General features: G+C 31.9%; 1 protein-coding gene across 2 annotated transcripts in view; it reads left to right on the top strand.

The window, feature by feature from the left end:
• The window catches only part of LOC129228194 (golgin subfamily A member 4-like), a 65398-nt gene that overhangs the window by 44169 nt on the left and 1079 nt on the right, over window positions 1-20150 (top strand). For both annotated transcript variants that reach the window (XM_054862862.1, XM_054862861.1), the window contains exons 14-21: window positions 5385-6168; window positions 6983-7113; window positions 7742-7885; window positions 8417-8514; window positions 14798-14912; window positions 16451-16498; window positions 19142-19231; window positions 19434-19485. In XM_054862862.1, coding sequence (XP_054718837.1) covers window positions 5385-6168; window positions 6983-7113; window positions 7742-7885; window positions 8417-8514; window positions 14798-14912; window positions 16451-16498; window positions 19142-19231; window positions 19434-19439 — 1416 coding nt within the window. In that variant the 3' untranslated portion in view covers window positions 19440-19485. The remainder of the gene's footprint in view (window positions 1-5384; window positions 6169-6982; window positions 7114-7741; window positions 7886-8416; window positions 8515-14797; window positions 14913-16450; window positions 16499-19141; window positions 19232-19433; window positions 19486-20150) is intronic.

Below are 20150 nucleotides of genomic sequence, written 5' to 3'. Positions count from 1 at the left end.
TAAGATGCATTAAGCCTTCTTTCATGCTTTTTTCTTCTTTTTCTGACTTTTACTGGGAAAGTAGGCTAAAAAATGACTACCAAAAGTGGAAAAAGTGGCTACCATTTTTTGTGACTCTGGTCGCCAGTGGCTACCATTCAGTAATCCTCAGCTAAAGCTTTACTGCTAGATACCTACGGCCTTGCCGTAGTAAAAATTTAATAGATCTAACTGCAGAATATCACTGAATGCAACCTCTCATTGCATACATTTCTTTTTAATGCTGACAAATATTATTACCTAGTAATTTTTATATAATAAATATAACATCAGGAATGTAATTTATTACTCTTTAGTAATAACTGCCATAAATAAAGTGAAAACTGGGGAACTCCTTTTGGGGCCAGGCCAGTATTAACTATTTCATTAATAACGAGTTTTTGAGAAAAGGGGCTACTTTTACTCAAAATGATTTTAAAAAATGATTTTTATTATATGATTTTACTGATTACTTAGTGACCTGTATGCTGTGAACCATTTTTTTTTTTTTTTTTTTGAGTTGTTTATAGACATACTAGCAAAAATACGCGGCGTTGCCTGGGTCAGTAATAATTATTAGAAAAAATCGTTACTTGCTTTTGTTTTCTGTTTTAAGTAAAAGAATTTAAAACACATCTTTTTGACGTGATTAAAAATCGAGTTTCTTCCTTACCCATAAAACTAAAATAGCAATAATTATAAAGAACAAAGTAGTATTGATTTAGAAACGAAAGCACTATATTTAAGCATATACAAATTTTAAAAACATGAAATTAATCTTCTCATGTTTAAAAAGATTAATCTGTTGATACTTTTTTTTTTAACATGGAGTCTAAAACTTTCTCTGTATGGCTAATGAAGTACGAAGTGATTAAAAAAAAGTAGCTGCGCTCGTAATCCCCTTATATTTGCTTTAGTAATTTCGGGAAATTTCAATCATTGTGGCTCTTGGTGCGATTTTACCGAATTTGCGAAAGTCGTTTCGGGGTACCTTCGATGATGCTCCCCCATTCTTTCCTTACTTTGTAAAACGATATGATATTAATTTTCGTTACAGAGATATCGTCGCCAGATGCTAAGATATTTTTGGTCACCATGAAATGGCGCTAAACAGTTTTATCCGAAATGTTACCAAAATAAGTAATAAAATTTGGTGATTGTTTGAAATTGTGCAAAAAGGAAATTTTATGGAAGTTTTTGTGCTGTTTATGGATTTGCCTAATTTAGTTGCTGGATTATTTAACACAGTAAAAAAAGTCTTTTGAAATTTCTTTGATTGGCGATATTTTGTTTACATGGTGAAAACTGAGAAACATTATGACGTAGTCTTCGGCTTCAAAAACAGCAACGTTGAAAAACTGCCAAATGCATCAGCTACGGAAATCTTTCTGCAAAAATTTTGCCGATCTGCTGGTTGTTTGGATAATGAGTAAGTGTTCAATCAGCATAAATAATAATAAAAACCATTAATTACATTAAAGTTCCGTTTAAATGGAAAATCATCAGCCAAATCATGTATTATTTGCCAATCTTGTGCAAAAATCTTACTTCAAGTTTTGACTTGAGAAAAGCCTTGAACAATCACGAAAAGCATAGAAAGTCAACAATACAACAATTGTCGCTATCGACAGGGAGTTGAGATGATACACTAAATACTGTATTGAGTTGAGGAAAGCCTTCGAACATGGATCTAAAAAGCTCATAACTCGTTTTTTATTCTACTTAGAAATTTCGAACAGGTGACACCTTCAGCAGAAAAATCAGAGCTTTCGATGGACATATAATGTAAATATGTGCAAGTATTTTTTCATCCCAATATTAGAGAATTTATACAAAAATTGTGTTTTATTGCCCCCCTAAGGGGGTTTTGCCCCCCATAACGGGACGAAAACTACCCTATGTGTTATTCTGATGCATAAGCTATATTATTATAAAGTTTCATCAAAATCCGTTCAGTAGTTTTTGCGTGAAAGAGTAACAAACATCCATACATCCATACAGACAAACTTTCGCCTATATAATATTAGTAAGATATTTTTAATTGCATATTTTTTCATTTCGTTGCAATGTAACTGATGGAGTCCTCTAAATTTGTCTTTTAGTCATAAGGTTATGATTTTATTCAAGCATGAATATGATAACTTACGATGTTATGATACGAAAAGCCGAAAGGCTAAATTCCGTAAGTCAGTCAACAATATTACTTGCTTATATACAAGCAGAGATAATACCACACAGTGGAAGATGCAGAATCAATGTTAATGTGAAGAAATGAACATTGGAAACTTATTTAAAATCTTACCAAAAATTTATTGGGCCATAGAAATTAAAATAAATAAACTAACAAAATAAGTTCATAAAAATAAACCCTGGCCATAAGCGGAGGTGGAGTTCACAACTCCCCAACACCTACTGGACCTAACACACAAGAGGCTGACGAACACAAAAGAGAGAGAGAACGATTGGAATCGTTCACTATTTATACTTGCCTCATTTGCATATGATTGGGCTTCAAAGGATGCCAACCTAAAAAACTGAAACTTTACACGTGCTGAAAGAGTTGAGAAGTTAATATAATTTGAATAAAGTCGATTTTATATTACATTACATTAGGAATGAGAACGCGGTTAAATATCGTTTACCGATGTCTATCAGAAAATATTTACATGATTTTAAGTCTTCAATTCCACATGATTGGTTACGCAAAATAAATAAAAAAGAAAATAAAAATTTAGTATTCATTCCTGATTTGAAGTTTTAATTCTTAAACAAGATTAAATATTTTTTCCATTTTTAATAGTACCTTTGAGCTGTTATAAATTGATAGCATCGTGTCTTTTACATTGCAAAATAGATTTTAAAATGTGCAAAAGAATTACTGCTAATTTTACAGTAGTTGATATGCTCATTTTCTTCTGTATATATAAAGTAGCTTGTCCTGACTGACAATCAATGCGTAGCCAAACCTACTGAGGTTAGAAAGCTGAAATTTGGAACATAGGTTCATGTTATGACGTAAGCGCGTGCTAAGAAAGAATTTTTCGAAATTTCGATTTTAAGGGGGTGAAACAGGATGGGGAATGTTCTGCACTCATATGCAAAATTCTCAGGAATGGGCTTGAGTTTAGAGTCAAACCAGGTATTAAAAAATTTGAAATTTTACGAGGGTTACGAATATTTCAGCCTCATCCACGTAGGATGCTAATTAACAGAGATATTAATTAAAAACTCGATTTGATGTCCACTTGAACATACGACTATGCCAAAAAATGGTCCAATTCTTTTGGCTTTTGTACCATTGGAAAGCCCATAATAAATAATCATTTCGAAAATAACCGCAAGGACTAGAACCGCGGACATCGAAAAATGACTACAAAAAAAGTTATAAGCGCTTGAAGTAAAAATTAATTTATTTCAAAAAGAAATTTCTTCCTTCTTTTTTCTCGCAAGATTAATTTTAGCTTGAAGAAAAGCTGAACAATATTATTTGTTGCCATTTCTTGCTTGAGTATCAAGAAGTAAAATTTTTAATGCATTGAGGCTTTGACTGTATGTGTAGCAGGGCATTTAAAATATATTTTCTTTTCATTAGGTGTCCGCAAATTGATGTTTTCGTCTAGGAATTTAATGGATGCGTAGCCTTTAAAAAAATCCGACTCTTAACTGGTTTTATTAACGTTATTTTTAAGGGCAAATGGTAAGTTTTGTTTTAATGGCGACATTGAGGAATATTTCTCTTATTTGAAAGGGTGTCTTTCATGCTCTTTAGACCTGTTCTGCTGAATATTTTCGAAACTATTCCAGACGATGATTTTAAGAAACCGTTGACTTTCTTTGAAAACTCACCTTTATTATATTGGAGACACTTTTTTTTTCGATTTTGGTACTTTAAGGCATATTTATTAATCTTGGCGATTGTTTTTGTTTAGCTTATTGTTAGCATGTTTGATTAAACCTACGTAGAAACTACTTATTTGGCGAAACCATGTATTATTTTGTCACTTTAATTTTTTACAACTGTAAATGTAATACAATGTCTTGGTGAAATGTTTTGAATTCCAAAGAAATTTTTGATTTGCTTTAAACCGAATAAAATATACGACCTTTTCTTCTTTTTTTTCTTCTGACGATTTTCGAATGTTCCACGCGTTTTTTTTTCCTTTTTTCGTCAGACTGATGGGATAGCTAATCAATCGGAGTTCGCTTGGCTCGCTAAGAGCTGGGTTGCAGAGGGTGGTCGCTAAGCAAATTTGGCGACAAACAAAAGAGAGATTGCGGAATTATTTTACATTTGAAAGATACTATTTGATATCTGTTTTAGTTATTTGTTGAAACATTTCAAATTGCAGACAAAAAACCGCTTCATTCGCTAAAGAGCAGGGTTACTGTAGCCTGGTTGCTTGGCGCGTTAAGCGACGAACTATACAGTTGAACGATTATTTCGAGTTTTAAAGCTACTTTAAATCTTTTTAAATGTTTTGGCAAATAGGTTTAAATTTCAAAAAGACTTTAAAAGGTTTCTTTCTTTTTTTTTTTTTGAAAAATGATCATTTCACAGCAGGGCGAGGGGGAAGGCCTGTATTTTTTATTCAACGGATTTTCTTTAAATTCTTAACACGGGCATCGCCGTGCGGGTACTGCTAGTGTTTAATAAATCTTTAGCCTTTCTACAGGAAAATTATACCAAATTCATGGTTAGAGTTAACATAAATAATGATCTATAATTCTCAAAATGTGGAAGTGCTTGAATTTGTTTTGCTTACTACAATTTTTAACAAAACCACGTTTTTTCGTACAGACAAACAAACATTTTTGTAGACCAAAATTCAGAATTCCATATGGAGAAAATCGATGCATTAATCATAGTTGTAAGGTATGTCATCATTCAATTTCTTGCCTATGATAATGTCCCAATCCCCCCCCCCTTATTTATTAATTTTTAACTAATATTGCATAGGAACATTGTCAACATTTGTAATATTGAGATAACAAAATTTGGTTACAACGAAATGATTTCGCTGGTCCATTGAACTTTGTAATTAAAGGATTCACCTGTATAAGGAATCAATGGAATTTTTTTATAACTTTTGTTTTGGTGCTGGGGTCTGTTATTCTTCTTGCAAATCTATTTTAATTAACAGTTTTCATTAAAGTTACCATGCTTTTTTACGCATCTCTCTAGTTTTTTCAAATTTAAATAATTTATTTAATATAAGGGCTAATCAGTATTTGATAAATATCTATCTTGTACATTAAAAAAAGGGCTTAATATTGCCTCAGTACTGTTAGAAGCCTGACCAAGTATGTATGTTTGATAATAATAATGGCTTTACTCTTGAAATAATTTTATTCTTTTTTTTTTCAAGGAAAAATTAAGAACAGAGTTAAATCTTTTAAACAACCAGCTTGATGAGAGTCTGCTTGTTGCAGAAGCAAATCAAGCAGCAGCTGATAAAAAGATTTCTGAATTGAGGGAACAACTTGCAAAGGCAGAAGAAAGATGTACTGAACTAGTTAAAGCTAAGAGCTGCACTGAAAATGAATTGTCATTGCAGATACAGAAACTGCAGGAGGAAAATACTCTATTGCAGTGCAAAACTGACAGTGTGGAGCGATTAAAATCTGAAAAGGAAGAATTGAATGAAAAATTGAAAAATGCGCAGCAGCAAATAAAAATCGTGAACGAGCTTCAAAGTGAAAAGATCAAATTGGAGCAGGAAAACAAAGACATAATGATAGAACTTGAATCTCTGCGACCATTACGAGAGGAAAAAGATGTTTTGCAAAAGAGGATAGAAGCATTAGTAGGAAATAAAGAGACACTTAAGAGTGAACTTACAAACATAAAAACCGAAAAAGAAAAGGTTATATCTGAGTTACAAGACTCTTTCAATAGTGAAAGAAACTCTTTGAAATTAGCAAATGCAGATTTGCTAAAACGGATCAGTGTTTTAGAGAATTTTGATAACTCAGATCCTCAAAGTACTTCTTTAAAGGAGTATATTGCTGTCCTGAGAGGTGAATGTGAAACTGCAATAAAAACAAAGGAAGCAGAGATGGAAATGAAGTTGAAGCAACTAGTCAGGGATTTCTGTGCCCAGATGGATGTTAAAGACAAAGATTGTGATCAGATGATAACAGATATGATAGGTAATTTAACTCAAACTTCTGCTTTTTGTCTGTCATCTTTAAAAGTTTCTTACTTTTAAGTTATAAAGTATTGATAGTAATTTTTTGATGCATTCATATTTCTGTGTATTCTTCTCTATCGATTCATTTCATGATAAATAAAGATACAATGGCAGAAGTTAGTGTTAACTCTTAAATTTTGAACTAGAGTCAAAAAAGTTAACTCAAAAGGACATAAATAACCTAAGGTTGGTAATTTTGCCTGCAAATTGGTATTTTGCCAGGACAGTGGCAAAAACTAGAAAATCAGCTGTATTTCAAAACATGTACTTAAAACAATATCTCTGTATGTAATACAATTGGAGGTTAAATTAGAATATTAGAAATTTCCTGAACATAAATTTGATAGTTTATTAGATAGCGATTCAGCAAGTTGCTTTGAAACATTTTAATCAACTGATGCTATTTTTATGTTTGTTACATGTAAATTGATATCGTTTCGTCTTTTTTAAAATTGTATTATGAATTGTTTTAAAGAACCTTTGTTCTATATTTACAGCAACTCTTGCATTATACTTTAATGGATTTTAGTTCTATATCTGTTGCAACCTTTGTTTTATTATGATATTATCTGGTTAACTTGCTGACTCGCAACAAGTTCCAAAGCCTGCGAGGCTCTGCTTAGGGTATGCTGCTCCGACTCACTGACGAAGAAGCAGCTTATTTGTGCTTATAATATTATGTTTATTTGGGATCTCTCTTTTGTTTACATACCTACATTTTTTAAATCTTAATAAATGTATATATATATATATATATATATATTACTTCACAGAAAAAAGTCAAGATCTTGAGGAGAATCTACAGAAACAACACCAGATAGAAATTTCTGCCTTAAGACAAGATTTATTTGAAAAAGATTGTGCCTTAGATGAAATGAGAGACCATTATGAAGAAATCTTACTGGTAAGAAAATACAACAAATATGTAGTTATGTTAAGTAAATTATAATTTGTATATTTTTAGTCTTTCATGATTTATGGATGTAGTATATTGTTCATGATTAGAATAACAGTAATTGGAGCTAAAGTTTGTGGTAAACTTGCATTGTTTACTGAAAACAGAAAAAAAGGTGTGTTTCAATACCTAATTGTATTGTTTCTTGTTTTCATAGCTAAAACTAAACTTTTTGCATTTAATTGCTATTTATTTAGTCATTTGTAAAAGTTAAGACAGTTTGCCTACCCACTCGAAAACCTCGAGAAGTGGGGAAAATGTTTAAGTTTTGAGGAAAGATGGAATTTTTTTCTGATTAAAAAGTTAGATTTGAAAGTTCAATATTAGGAGAAAGAAATTAATTCTTTAGTCTTAGTAAAAGAAAAAAAAAAAAAAACTGGAATTTGTATTTTAGTCTTTTGCGCAGTTCTTTTTGACCATTTTAATTTTTTTTTTGTATCTCAGGACAAAATAAATGAAATCCCTAAATGACAGGCCTTCTGACTTGTTATTCCTCTCTGTCTTCCTTCTACCCATCAAGTGGTACATTTGTATATGCATGCATAGGGACATACTTAATCATAATATTTTATTTTAGGATAAGAACAAGCAGATAAAAGAACAAGAATCAACGATAAAAAATTTGTCTCACAAGGTAGCTAATGCATCATCATATGATTCATCACAACACATTGCATCAGAGGGTTCTGACTGGGATGATACCTGGGCTGTGCCTGATGAGGTTTGTTTTACGAATTGTAAACTTTTTTTCTCTCCCTCTCTCTCTTTGATAAGGTGTTTTTTTTCTAAAGAGGGAGTTAATGCTTAAAAAAAATAAATAAATAAATAAAATATAATTGTTTTAAGCAGGGGAAAACTGGCTATGTGTTTCATTTTACTCTTAATTAGTGCGACTGCCACTTTGTGTTATGTATTGCTGGATTGAATTGCTTTCATTCATAAGACAACAGTTTAGTATTTTATACTTGACTTTACATTATTTAACAAAAACTACTGCACTCTATATTTTCCCTTTATAACTGTTAATCAGTATAGAATTTTACGATAATTATGTTCTAAGAGTTTTAATTCTTAAGGAATGAAATTTTTGCTGTGTGTGTGTATGAATATCATTATTAAAATTAAATTTAATAATTTTAATCCAGCAATTTCTAGTTTAAGGAAAGTTGAAAATAAGTTTGAAATATTTCTAACACAGAAATCAGTTAATTTATGCTTTCTATTTTCATTTTTATTTTTCCTTTATCTCTAGACTTTTGCTGAAAATTCTAGTCCAATTCATAGTTCCAAAGCTTGTGAAGAACATTTGCATCAAATTGAATCTTTACAAGAAGAAGTATCTAAGTGCAAGTATGTATATAAAGCTAACATTTTTTAACCATCCCTTTCACTTATTAGCAATAATATGAACTTTTTCCTCCAGAAGTACAGATACTTCTGGAAAAGAATTTCATTATATCTCAGGTTATGTCTGTGACATAGAACTCTTTTTGTAGGGAGAGGGGTTCACTCATAAAACATACTTATATGCATACAAAATACATGCACACACAATTTAGAATTTTATGATGTTAATAATGTTTACACACACAAACAGTGGCTCCCAAAGTGTTTGTACACCTACGACTTTCAATGAAATAAGACCCTATCCATTGGTTAGAATAAATATTTCGAAATAGGTATTTAATTGTAAGATCTATGATCAATTTTCAACGAAACTACATGATTTTTTTAAAAAATATTAAATCTTTTTTTTAAATCAAAAACCAAAAAGTGCTGGAAATTTTATCTCACAAAAGTCTTTGTACACTTTAAAAAATGTCTATCCATTATTGATAATCTAACTTTTTATTAAGTTATTATTTAGAAGTATCAACAGCACCTTATAAACGTATGGGAATAGATTTCATTCTTTTTTTGCGTAATTTCTGAGTAAGTGTTCAACCACACTTCAAGTGTTACTGTTTCTAGCTCTATTTTCGTTTCAAAGCCGTATTTTCGTAATCTAGCCTCCAGATATCTCTAAATATGTTACATTAAGTTAAAATTTGGAGATTGAAGGGTATTTTCTAAACTTTAGGACACTTTTTCAGGCACTAGATGCAAACGTTGAAAACCATGTGTTTCTTATCGTTGTCTTTACAAAAAAAAAAATTGTTTCCGATAAACCAAATTTTCGGCTAAGAATTTGAAATTTGTTTTTAAAATATTTAAATGAACAGCATGATTCATTATTTCATCAAAAAATTCCAGACTTCCAAGTCCTGGTGCTGATATGCACCCTCACACAAGAACACCTTCACCGTCCTGATTAACTGCTCCAACTAAATTCTTAAGTTCCTAATTTGTTCTTCAATTTATAATTGTACAACATTTTAACCAAAAATGTTGAATTCATTTCTTTTTGTAAGTAAGACGAATTCCAAAACGTTTTGAGCTTATTTATCAATGATTTTGCGACGAAAAGCGAAAGCTTTCTGTTGTTCGCACGGCCAAGAAAATTTCTGCGGGAAGAGGTCCTATTTAATCCAGCTAATCAAAGAACTTGGCAAACAATTTTAGGTGAAAATTTAGTGTAAAAATTTTCATTTAACTCTGCAGAAACTTTTACAGCAATCAAATGTGTATTTTTCATAAATTTTTTAACTGTAAATCTCTGATCACACTTCGTCAACTTTGCTGGTTGTCCGATTGATCTTTTCTTACCTTGTTTTTGGTCCGAGTCTTTTCTTTAAAACATTTTACCAAGCACTTTACTAAAGAATGGAATAAATTAACTAATTTAGAGACATTTCAAACCAATTTACTGCTTCTGCGAGGAAAAAATTCAAATTTCAAATGGTGTTTGTGGTTTTTTACAAATACCAGCCATTTTAAAGTAATAAGCACAATATTTAGGAATAAAAAAACAAAAAATTAAAGCCAAATGACTTTTAAGGGTCAACACAATTCAAAAATAATAAAAAAACGACATAGGATTTTAACTATGAATTTATTCCAAAATATTTGAGTGTACGATGACTTTTGTGGCGCATTATTTCTGTCTCTTCGTTTTTTGACCCATTTCAAAAAGAATATCCATTAATATTTTGAAAAGACTACAGGGTTTTATTTAGAATGACCTAGGAATGATGTGAAAAAATATTGGACTTCATATTAGAATTCGGTTTTGTGTTGTTTTGGTTTTACTAAAAAATTTCAAAGTGTACAAAGACTTTTGGGAGCCACAGTACATATACATATATGGGAGCCAGCACCCAGGCTTGCACAGCAGATCATGTGGTGGTGCTGCCAGCATCAAGCTGTATGTATGTCCCAGAAGGCTGGTGGTGCACATGAACCACTATCTATGTGTCGCATATATAGTGGAACATTATACTTTATGGAGCAGCTTTACCAGTAGAAAAGGGTAAACAGGGATACTGCGTTATTCAAGCATGTTAAGAATGAGTTTAAAAGTCTCCTATAAATATTTCATTAGTTCATGGACATCTGTAACTTATCATTCACAGGTTCCATACCCATCAGGGAGAAAAAAATTAAAGCACTTTTCAAGGCAAAAAAATATTTTTTCAAGGCAATATCATAACTTTCTACTAAAAATATTGTATGCAGATTTCATTTACTGCAAACAAACAATAATACTAAAAAGTAGAGAAAAACAAAATTGCTTTTTCTACAACAAGAGACACTTTGATGAAAGGTCTACTGTGTCGAAAGTTTTTCTGAAAATATTTGAAAAGTTCGGTCATGAACAGAAGCAGATCCCAAGAGGTTTTATTTTGCAACCTCCACATTCAAAAAAGTATCTTTTCTAGAATCAGCAAATTATTAAAAAAAAAAAAAAAAAAACTTTCATGAGTGCTTTTAACTTTTATGGGAAGAAACCAAAATACACAAGTTCAATGGCATTTCCAGAGTGCAGGTTTTTAAGTCAACCCCCCTCCCCCCATCGGTTTCGACATTTATTTCCAATATCAATACGGTGGTTTATTACAATATAAGGGCGGTTAGGACAAAAACACCGGCCAGAAAGTAATTTCAGGTTGCACTATTAAGTTCTAAAATAATAGAGGTTCTCAAACCATTTAAGTATGCAAACCAATTATTCGTATGTATGTAGTAGTTGTTCAGTCAACAAGGCACTTCAACTATCCTCGAGTAAATTTAAAAATTAGTAAATAAGAAAAGTTTATCAAAGTCCCATTCCAGTCTCCACAGCTCAAAATATACAAAAGCTGCTTAAGAAGTGATAAATACTCAGAATGTAAACTTGAGCCTATTCAGCTTTCATTGATTAACTTGCAATAGACAATAAATGTGCAAGTTCAGATTTATAGAGCCATATTTCGAAATTGAAAAGGTTCACAATAAGTTGACATATATTATGACAAAAGTAGTTTTATTTTGGGAAAAAATAGGTTATTTTTGAAATTAGAATTTAAATTTAGAAACGCAATAATACTCAGCTGTGATTGTAATTTGCGAGCTCATAAAAAAAACCTGAAAGTTTCAAAGAGCAAATCAAGGCGAGGGAGGAGGGGGAAAGAGTAATTTTTAAAACTAAGACCCTTATTACTTGTACAACAATAACTTTTGATATGCATACTATAAATTTTTTATGTTAGAATAGTTTATAAAGTCAAAATATTCTGCATAGAAATACCAGGCCCAGTGCCAGTTGATAAACAGTAACAGGCACTGGGCCTAACTAGGCTGGTCCTAGTCAATTTATTAGATCCAAACAAACATCAATGACCCTCCTTAAGCTACCTACCCCTTTGCTGATTAAAGCCTCTTTCAGTAAGCTCCAAGTACCCACAACCTTGCTAAAGTAGTAATTTTGAACATTTGAGGTAAAGGGGAAAATTGGAGATATAGGGAGGTAAAAGCATAATGAACACTACTGGATTTCCAGTGAATAATCATAACACAACCACCCCTGTTACACACCTTAGATATTTATGCAGAAATAAAGAAAATGATGTACTTATAAATTCAACTTTATATTTAAAATACAAACTTTAAGTGAATTTGTTAGGTGCTCAGTTGCTTAAATTTAAATTGTTTTCAAAAAATCTGTTATGACCGAAAATTAGCTAAAGATAGTTAAATTCAAAATTGCAAAAATAAATAAGCATATAATTAAACAAGACCAAAGTATTTAATTCTTTAATCTTAATATATAAAAATCTTCTGTGCGTACGTTTGTCACCATAAGGCTTTTAAACGGCTGGACCGATTTTGATCAAATTTTTTGTATGTAATTAAGTTGTGACAAGCATGGTTTTGAAGCGCGATGGATCAAATCGAAAACGTTTTTGTTAATTAATTAATTAATTAATTTAAACATTGGATGGTAAAATCTCCCAAATGATTAATATTTATTTTAACCTATTGTTGAGCGAGAATTGAAATAAATTTTTAACCCGTTGCCAAAGGACAATAAGAAAGCCACCTCTGCTTTTTATAATGAAATTTCCTACTGTGATATGTCAATTGAGAATAGATAAAACGTAGAGAGTGAGAGTGAAGCCTTCATTTCTTAAAAGCAACGATTTTAGTTCCCGTGATATATTTTAAAGTAAAGTACTGCAAGGTTCACGCAAAACGTGTATTCTGTCGTCGTAGTTGAACCATGTGACCGGATTGGTGCTTTTGGTTTTCCTAACCAAATGATCAGAAAGTACCGTACCTAGCAACATTTGTTTCTCGGTTGAATTCCATCTGAGTTTTGGCACCAATGTCAAGAATACTTTAAAGATTACCTAAATAATCAGTACGTTATAAAAGGAAAAGATGATGGAATTTAAAGACGAAACAAATTTTATTTCTGTCCAGATAAATTACAACAGGGTAGTTCTGTACACAAAAGATCAGTGCAGTGGAAGATCTTGATCTTCGGTGGAAAGGACAAATTAGGCAATATATGAAACTTAAAAAGTTTTGGTTCAAAAAATCGGACAACTAATCGGTCGGAGTTGGCTTCTCTCACTGATCGGCTGGATTCCAGTAACGTGGTGGCTTGGCGACTTTGGCTATAAGCAATAGGGTGGTGCGATCATTTGTTTACATTTTAAAGCTACTGTTAATGTAATTTATTGTATTTTTTGTTTGTTTGGCGAAGTATTTCAAATTGCAAAGAATTGTTTTTCGTTTTTAAAGAGTTTTTAGGCATTTTAGTTGAAGAATGTTTATTTTACATCAGGAGGGGAGGGATAAGTGATTTTCGCTTATTCAGAGACTTTTTCACCTTAAAATTTTTTTAAACGATATCCTTTCGATGGTTTTATTCCTTTTTATATGGGGGATGTTGCAGCGGGATTTCCCGTTTGTTCTAGATGGGTACAGGAACTAACCATTCGGGAGAAAAAATAGTTAATAAAGCAAACAAAAAGTTAATAAAACAACTGCTCACTGGGCATTAGAGAAATCAAGTTGTAATAAATATACCCATTCTGACACCAAGCAGCTTAAAACATTTTCTTTTTACCTAATTTTTTCAACAAAACGGTTCAAACACTAGACAGTTTATTGAAATTTTTTAACTTTTCAATCTACAAAGTTTGAACAGAACAACGTCTGTCAGGTCCTCTAGTTATTAAAATAAGAAATAAAATAAGCTAATCTGATGTAGCATGTGTCAAAATAACTTCTAGTTGCCAAAAATGTAAAAATGTTTACAAGATACAAAAGGATTGATATCTCAAACAAGAGAATCAAATTTTCGCGAATTAAGTTCAATGTTGTCATTTTTTCCCATAAAATAAATTTATATTTTACTAAAATTAAACATAAAATATGCTAATCTAAGGTAGCATATATGAAAATAACATTCCATTAGTCAATATATTTAAACATTTGCAAGATGCAAAATGATTGAAATTTCAAACACGAGAAGCAATGTTTCTCGAAGTCTGAGTTTATTCAACGTTGGCATGTTTCCCATAAAATAATTTTTTTTTATTTTTTATTAAAACTGAACAAAAATATACTAATCTAAGTTAGCATATGCGAAAATAACATTTGATTAGCCAAAATATTTAAATATCTGCAAGATGCAAAAAGATTGAAATTTCAAACACAAGCAATTTTTTGCAAAATCCGAGTAAGTTCAATGTTGTCATGGTTTCCAAACTAATTCCTTTGTTAATTGATAAAATTTAAACAAAAAATAAGCTAATCTAACTTACCATATGTCAAAATATCTTTCGGTTGTAAAAAACATCAAAATGTTTACAAGATGCAAAAGGATTGAAATCCCAAACACGAAAGCAATTTTTTGCAATGTTGCATATTGAGAACACATGATCAGAAAATTACATTGGTGAAGTACTTTTTTAAAACTTTTAAGCACATTCCGATGATTTTTAGGCGAATTTAAGCACTAAGAAACTTTTTCAAGGTTTTAAATCTTTTCCATGGTTTTCAAACACTTGAAAATGAACTTTTTTTTTCAAGGTTTTTCAAGGGCATAACCCTGATTCAAGTAAATAGTTTTAGTTAGTTAACTTTGTGAACCTATTCCTCCCATATATGTATTTAATGTATGAAGCTTTAATTCTTAAAGTACTATGCCACTGATTTACCTTATTGTAAGGTGTCGCTAAAAAATAAAAATGTTTTTTTTTAGCTCTGAAATTAAAGAACTAAAGATTCTTTTACGCCTTAGTCCTCCAGATTCGATGGTTGATAACAACAATCGTCGGGATTCTTTGCAATCTATTCCAGAACCAACAGAATTCGAGGTAATGTTTTCTCTACATAAATAATTCAAAAATGTATGAAAAAGTAGTTTGAATCATCAGCATCTCCTTAGAATTGTAAAAACTGAAAAGTAAAATAGATTGGAAATGTTCCTTTGAATCACAAAAATTTATCCTGTATATTAGTAAACTATATTTTTTTAAAAATCTAATGGGGGTTGCATTTTAGGCTATTTAGTCTTTAGCAGACCTAGTGCGATCCCCTGATAAGACATCCAGTCTTTCACGTGCCTCCATTAGGGTGCGGATGTCAATGGCACGGATAATTTTGACGCCCAGTTTCCACTAGGTGGAGGCACCTGGGCACTTTTGATGCAAAATTTGCACTAGGAATTTAAATTTTGCCGAGGGAATACAAAACCAAACGAATACCTAAGGGATTTTTTATACGCCGAATTATCATAGGACATGGGCACTGATGATTTTCTGCATCTTGAAAATCTACCGACTGGCCACCCCAGGTCAGAATCCGAGTCCACAGGCGTAGGAGGCCAGCGTCTAATCATCACGCCGCCAACCAGCTTTTTTTGTATCACTAAATATATATTAATTGTTGCATTCATTTTGCAGTTATCGTAAACTTTTATTGATTAAGAAGATAAGTTTTGTATTTAGTTTCCCCCTTTGTTTTAAATCAGTGTTATGATCTAATACTTGTACAGTCGGATCCCGACTTACGCGAGGGATGCGTTCCAAGATCCCTCGCACAAGTCGAAATTTCGCGTTGTGGAACAACGCATGTTTAGAAATTTTTTTATAAGCATACCCAAATATTTCAGACATGTGTTAACGCCCCTCTTTCTGGCCTCTTCTGCCACTCAATGAAAGAGCAGCTTCCATTTTCATGATGTTTGTATTTCGCTCAGATACTACTCTGCAAGCTTCAGTATTAAAACTAAGTTCTGAACGTTTATGGATTTCCTTTTCTTGACTTTAAATTGTACATATCACTCCATATCCAATTGTCGTGCTACCTTCGATCCATTTTTAATTGTTTAAACATATCGAGAATCTCGAGCGCGTTAGGGAGCCATTCTATTTTATCAACGTTTGTATGTAAAATGAAAAAAAAAAAGTTAAGAATCAGAGCGGTTATTTGTATAAACTAAAGCAAAGCGTTGTTTAGATTAATACAGTGTGTGAACTTCCGCTTTCAGTGATGCTAAAGGGATGAAAGTCTTTTCGCAAAAACAATATTTAGTGTTAACGAAGCCTATTCTAAGGATCTGCCGCTCCTTTCCAAAAAATTTCATGTTGGAGGTGACCAATTTGTGCCCACAATAAAAAATTCATTACACATGAAAAACGTTATAGCCTTTTCAAATAAGTCGGATCGCGTTGTAGCGGGACCTGACTGTAGTATTTTTTGATATCTTATGTAAAAATTTGCATGTATTTTCTCTTTTTTATTTAGGGATATTATTTTTCCATTACAGATTCCCCTATATTTAGCTCTTTTTAGTTTTATACAAATAATAATTGTAAAAATTTTTAATGAGTTAAGTGTACAATTTTTTCAGTACTTGAAAAACATCATTTATGAATATATGATGGGGAAAGAACCAGTGGTGAGTAAATTTTCTGTGCAGTTTCTTTCATTTTTAAAGTACTAAAAAATTCAGCGATTGTGTTACTGCACTTAATGTGCACTCAATGAATATGTAAGGATCAGGTTTATTATTATTTGAATGAAAAAATCTGTTTATGTTTAGCAAAGTTGTGTGCATCAAGGGTACGTCCACTTTTGCAAAAGCTGCATGAATGTTTAAAATAGAACGGAACCTTGATAACTGTACAACCCAAGGTAACATGAAAACATGTCAACTTACGCGGATGTGAAGTTATTGAGGTTCCACAATTTTAATCCTCTTTTATATAATAGCCGATGATCGAGTAATCCGCATGTTTCAACAATGAAACTCGTGCCATGGCATGATAATTTGATATGTCTTGATAATGTTTAACATGCAGGGAAAGGCTTTATCGTGACAAGGTTGAATTCGATCCAGTAACTGAACTGTTCTACTGGATAGACTGTCATTTCAGGGGAATGAAGAAACGAAAAAATGGTCAACAATGAACGCTACCTACTTGAGTTTTTGGTTAATCCATTGAAGTTAGCGTTAAAATGTCAACTATCAAAACATCACCAAACAGGCAACGGCTTCGTTCAAATGTAGAAGCAATTTTCACCTGTCATACCTTGACAAGCAAAATTCTAGTTTCTAAATAGTTTCTGTATCATTTACTTATAAATGCTTAGCATTCACATTATGAAAATGAATTCCAATAAATAAATTTTCTTTTCTTGAAAAGTCATGATGAAATCACTAATATTATTTAAAAACCTCCTAAGGAATAAATCCATAATTTTTTTTGAAAATATATAAAAGCTTCTTGTCAGTCTGGTCAGTTAAAGATAAAAAATCTTGCTCACACTGTTTGAAACATGTCATGGTACCATCTTTCTCTTGAGGACCCCCATGGGTATATCCAGGTGCGGATACAGGATTTCCTTTTAAAGGAAGGGGGGGGGGGGGGTCATAGTCAAGAATGGTGACTTACAACAATTTTCTTGAACTTAGGTTAATTATTTTTAATGCTTCTTGCATTGCTTTTTTTGGATTCCTACTATTAGCTCACAATCTCCATATGTTTATGTATGAGGGTCAGTCAGAAATTTAGTTGCAATGTTCAAGACAACAAAAAAAGGATTGAAATTTTATAATAACTTTATTGTTATCTTAAAGTTTCATTCAAAATTTACTTTTTAATGTTGCATTTGTCGAGGCATGGTAGATCTTTTTCGATGCCTTCTGCAAAGAAATCTCATCCAATGTCCGATAACCATTATTTGGTTACAGCTTTCACTTCGTCATCCGAATGGTATCGGCGCTTTGAAAGTTCTTGTTTCATGGGACCAAAAACATCGAAGTCAGGAAGTAAAAGGTTAAGGCGACTAGGGAAGGTGATCCCACCTAAACTTGGTCTTCCCTCGTGCGTCGCGCTGAGCTTCGTCAATATCTGTACGTCCATTCTTAAACATGTTGCACCATTTCACAATAGCTTGACGCGACATTGCATTTTCATCTTTTTACCCACAAAATTGAATCACTGCTTGCATTTCCAATTTGGACGCTACTTGCAGCTCTCGAGACATGTTTGCGACTGATTATCAGAAAAACTAAACTTGCCTATGGGAAGTCGCTTTTTCACATGATAAAGGTAAATGTTTGAAGTGTTACCACAAAATTTCATCAAAACTGTCCTTGACGGAACATATTTAGGAAGTAGTGCAACTAACTTTCTGACTGACCTAAGTATATATCTTGTTATTGCAACTTAATTTTCCCTCACTCCCTATGATTGGATTCTTTTGAAATTTGGAATGCGACCTCAGACTCGATGACAATGCAATATTCTATACACACAAACCTGTTTTTGTGCATTATATGAAAATTTCGATCAGATTGGGACTCGGCTGACGGTATTATTTTTAAAACGAGCATGAGCTAGTATCTTCCAATGACAACAGGGGCACCCTGATGGGAAGTCACTCGGGAAACTGGCAAAATCATCATCACTTGGTGAATTTTGATTTTGTTTAAAGAAGCAATTCCTAGTTATTTCATAAGTTTTAAGGTTATTTTCTAAGTGAGACCTTTTTTTTATGTGGTCTCTATCCACCACATAAAAAAATATTTTTAAACTGTTGTGATAACTTTTTTATAGCTACCTGTGAAGTTTCGAACGATTTTTTTTAATGCATCCCTATTCACGGCACAGGTTTGAGTGCATTCAAATTAATTATTAGCTTATTCAAATTTTAATCGACATTTTTGCATAAATCCCCTAACATGAGGATGAAAAAAATGTCCCAAAAATTAGAATAAAAGATCCATCTAAACCTCTGCTTTTCTGCACCAGATAAAATTTGTTCAAATGTAATTAGAATATGAATTATAATCATTTTAAACTAATTTCCTGCTTAAATGTAGGTAAGCCTTCAATTGGAAACACATTGTTGAACAATGCTCTTATTAAAATTTGTGTTAAAGCTTTCAGATTAGCATTATCTTCAACTTTTAAAGCAATATAAATATATTGACATAAACGGAGCCAACTTGACCTGAGTAAGAATTGACTTAAAAAAAATAGTTTTATACATTACTTGTTTCTCTAGCCATACTATATTTACTTTTTTATTTCAGACCTTAGCAAAAGTGATAGCAGCTGTACTTAGGTTTAGTGAATCACAGACAGAACAAGTGGTGAGAAGGGAAGAAACCAGGCATCACACGGTAAAAACTTGGAGCTTGACAAATTTTCAAAATTTTTGATGTTTGAAATTTTATAATTTTAAAAGTTTCTCATTTCTAACGTGACCTTCATTGAATGATAATTTTTCTCATGGAAAATTTCAATGCATTTTTCCAGAATGAATGTATTCTGTTGTGTAAAATTTTATTTACATGTTTTTTAACAATTTTTGTTTGTTTCTAGAGATAAGCATTTGTGCAAGAAGTGCCTTCCAGTAGCAACTGAGTTTTAAACGGTAATCTATTTAAGATTCTCATGCTTTTTTTAACCACGGATGCAGTGTACAAAATTTTAAAAAGTAATCCTCCTATAAATAATAGGCGATGATCAAGTAACCCGCATGTTTCAACAATGAAAATCACGCCACGGCATGATAATATGTTTTGGTAATGTTTAACATGCAGGGAAAGGCCTTATTGTGATAAAGTTGAATTTGATTCAACTTAACTGTTTTACTGGTAAGAATGTGTCATTTCAGGGGCATGAAGAAACGAAAAAATGGTCAACAATGAACGTTACTTACTGGAGTTTTCGGTTAATCCATTGAAGTTAGGGTTAAAATGTCAAATATCAAAATATCACCAAACAGACAATAGCTTCGTTCAAATGTAGAAGCAATTTTCACCTGTCATACCTTGACAGGCAAAATTCTAATTTCTAAATACATTGAGACATGCAATAGAGTTCAGCCATTGGCCGTCTCGATAAATATTCCGGCAGTTAATTCTAAAATAAGAAATGAAAAAAAAAAAAGATTTCATATACCATGTTTTTCAAACGAACTAAATAGTATAAAATAATTCCTCTAAGCTTCATGTAGATTTAAAGCCTCATGCAGGTTTGTTTCAGAATTTGTTACAGATTGTCTTAAAAATTTGCGATTGTGAGTTTTTAATAGCT

This window comes from Uloborus diversus, chromosome 8, assembly GCF_026930045.1.
Source record: "Uloborus diversus isolate 005 chromosome 8, Udiv.v.3.1, whole genome shotgun sequence".
Lineage (NCBI taxonomy): Eukaryota > Metazoa > Arthropoda > Arachnida > Araneae > Uloboridae > Uloborus > Uloborus diversus.
Note: the sequence above shows the minus strand (reverse complement) of the source record. Positions and strands in the feature narration are given on the sequence as shown.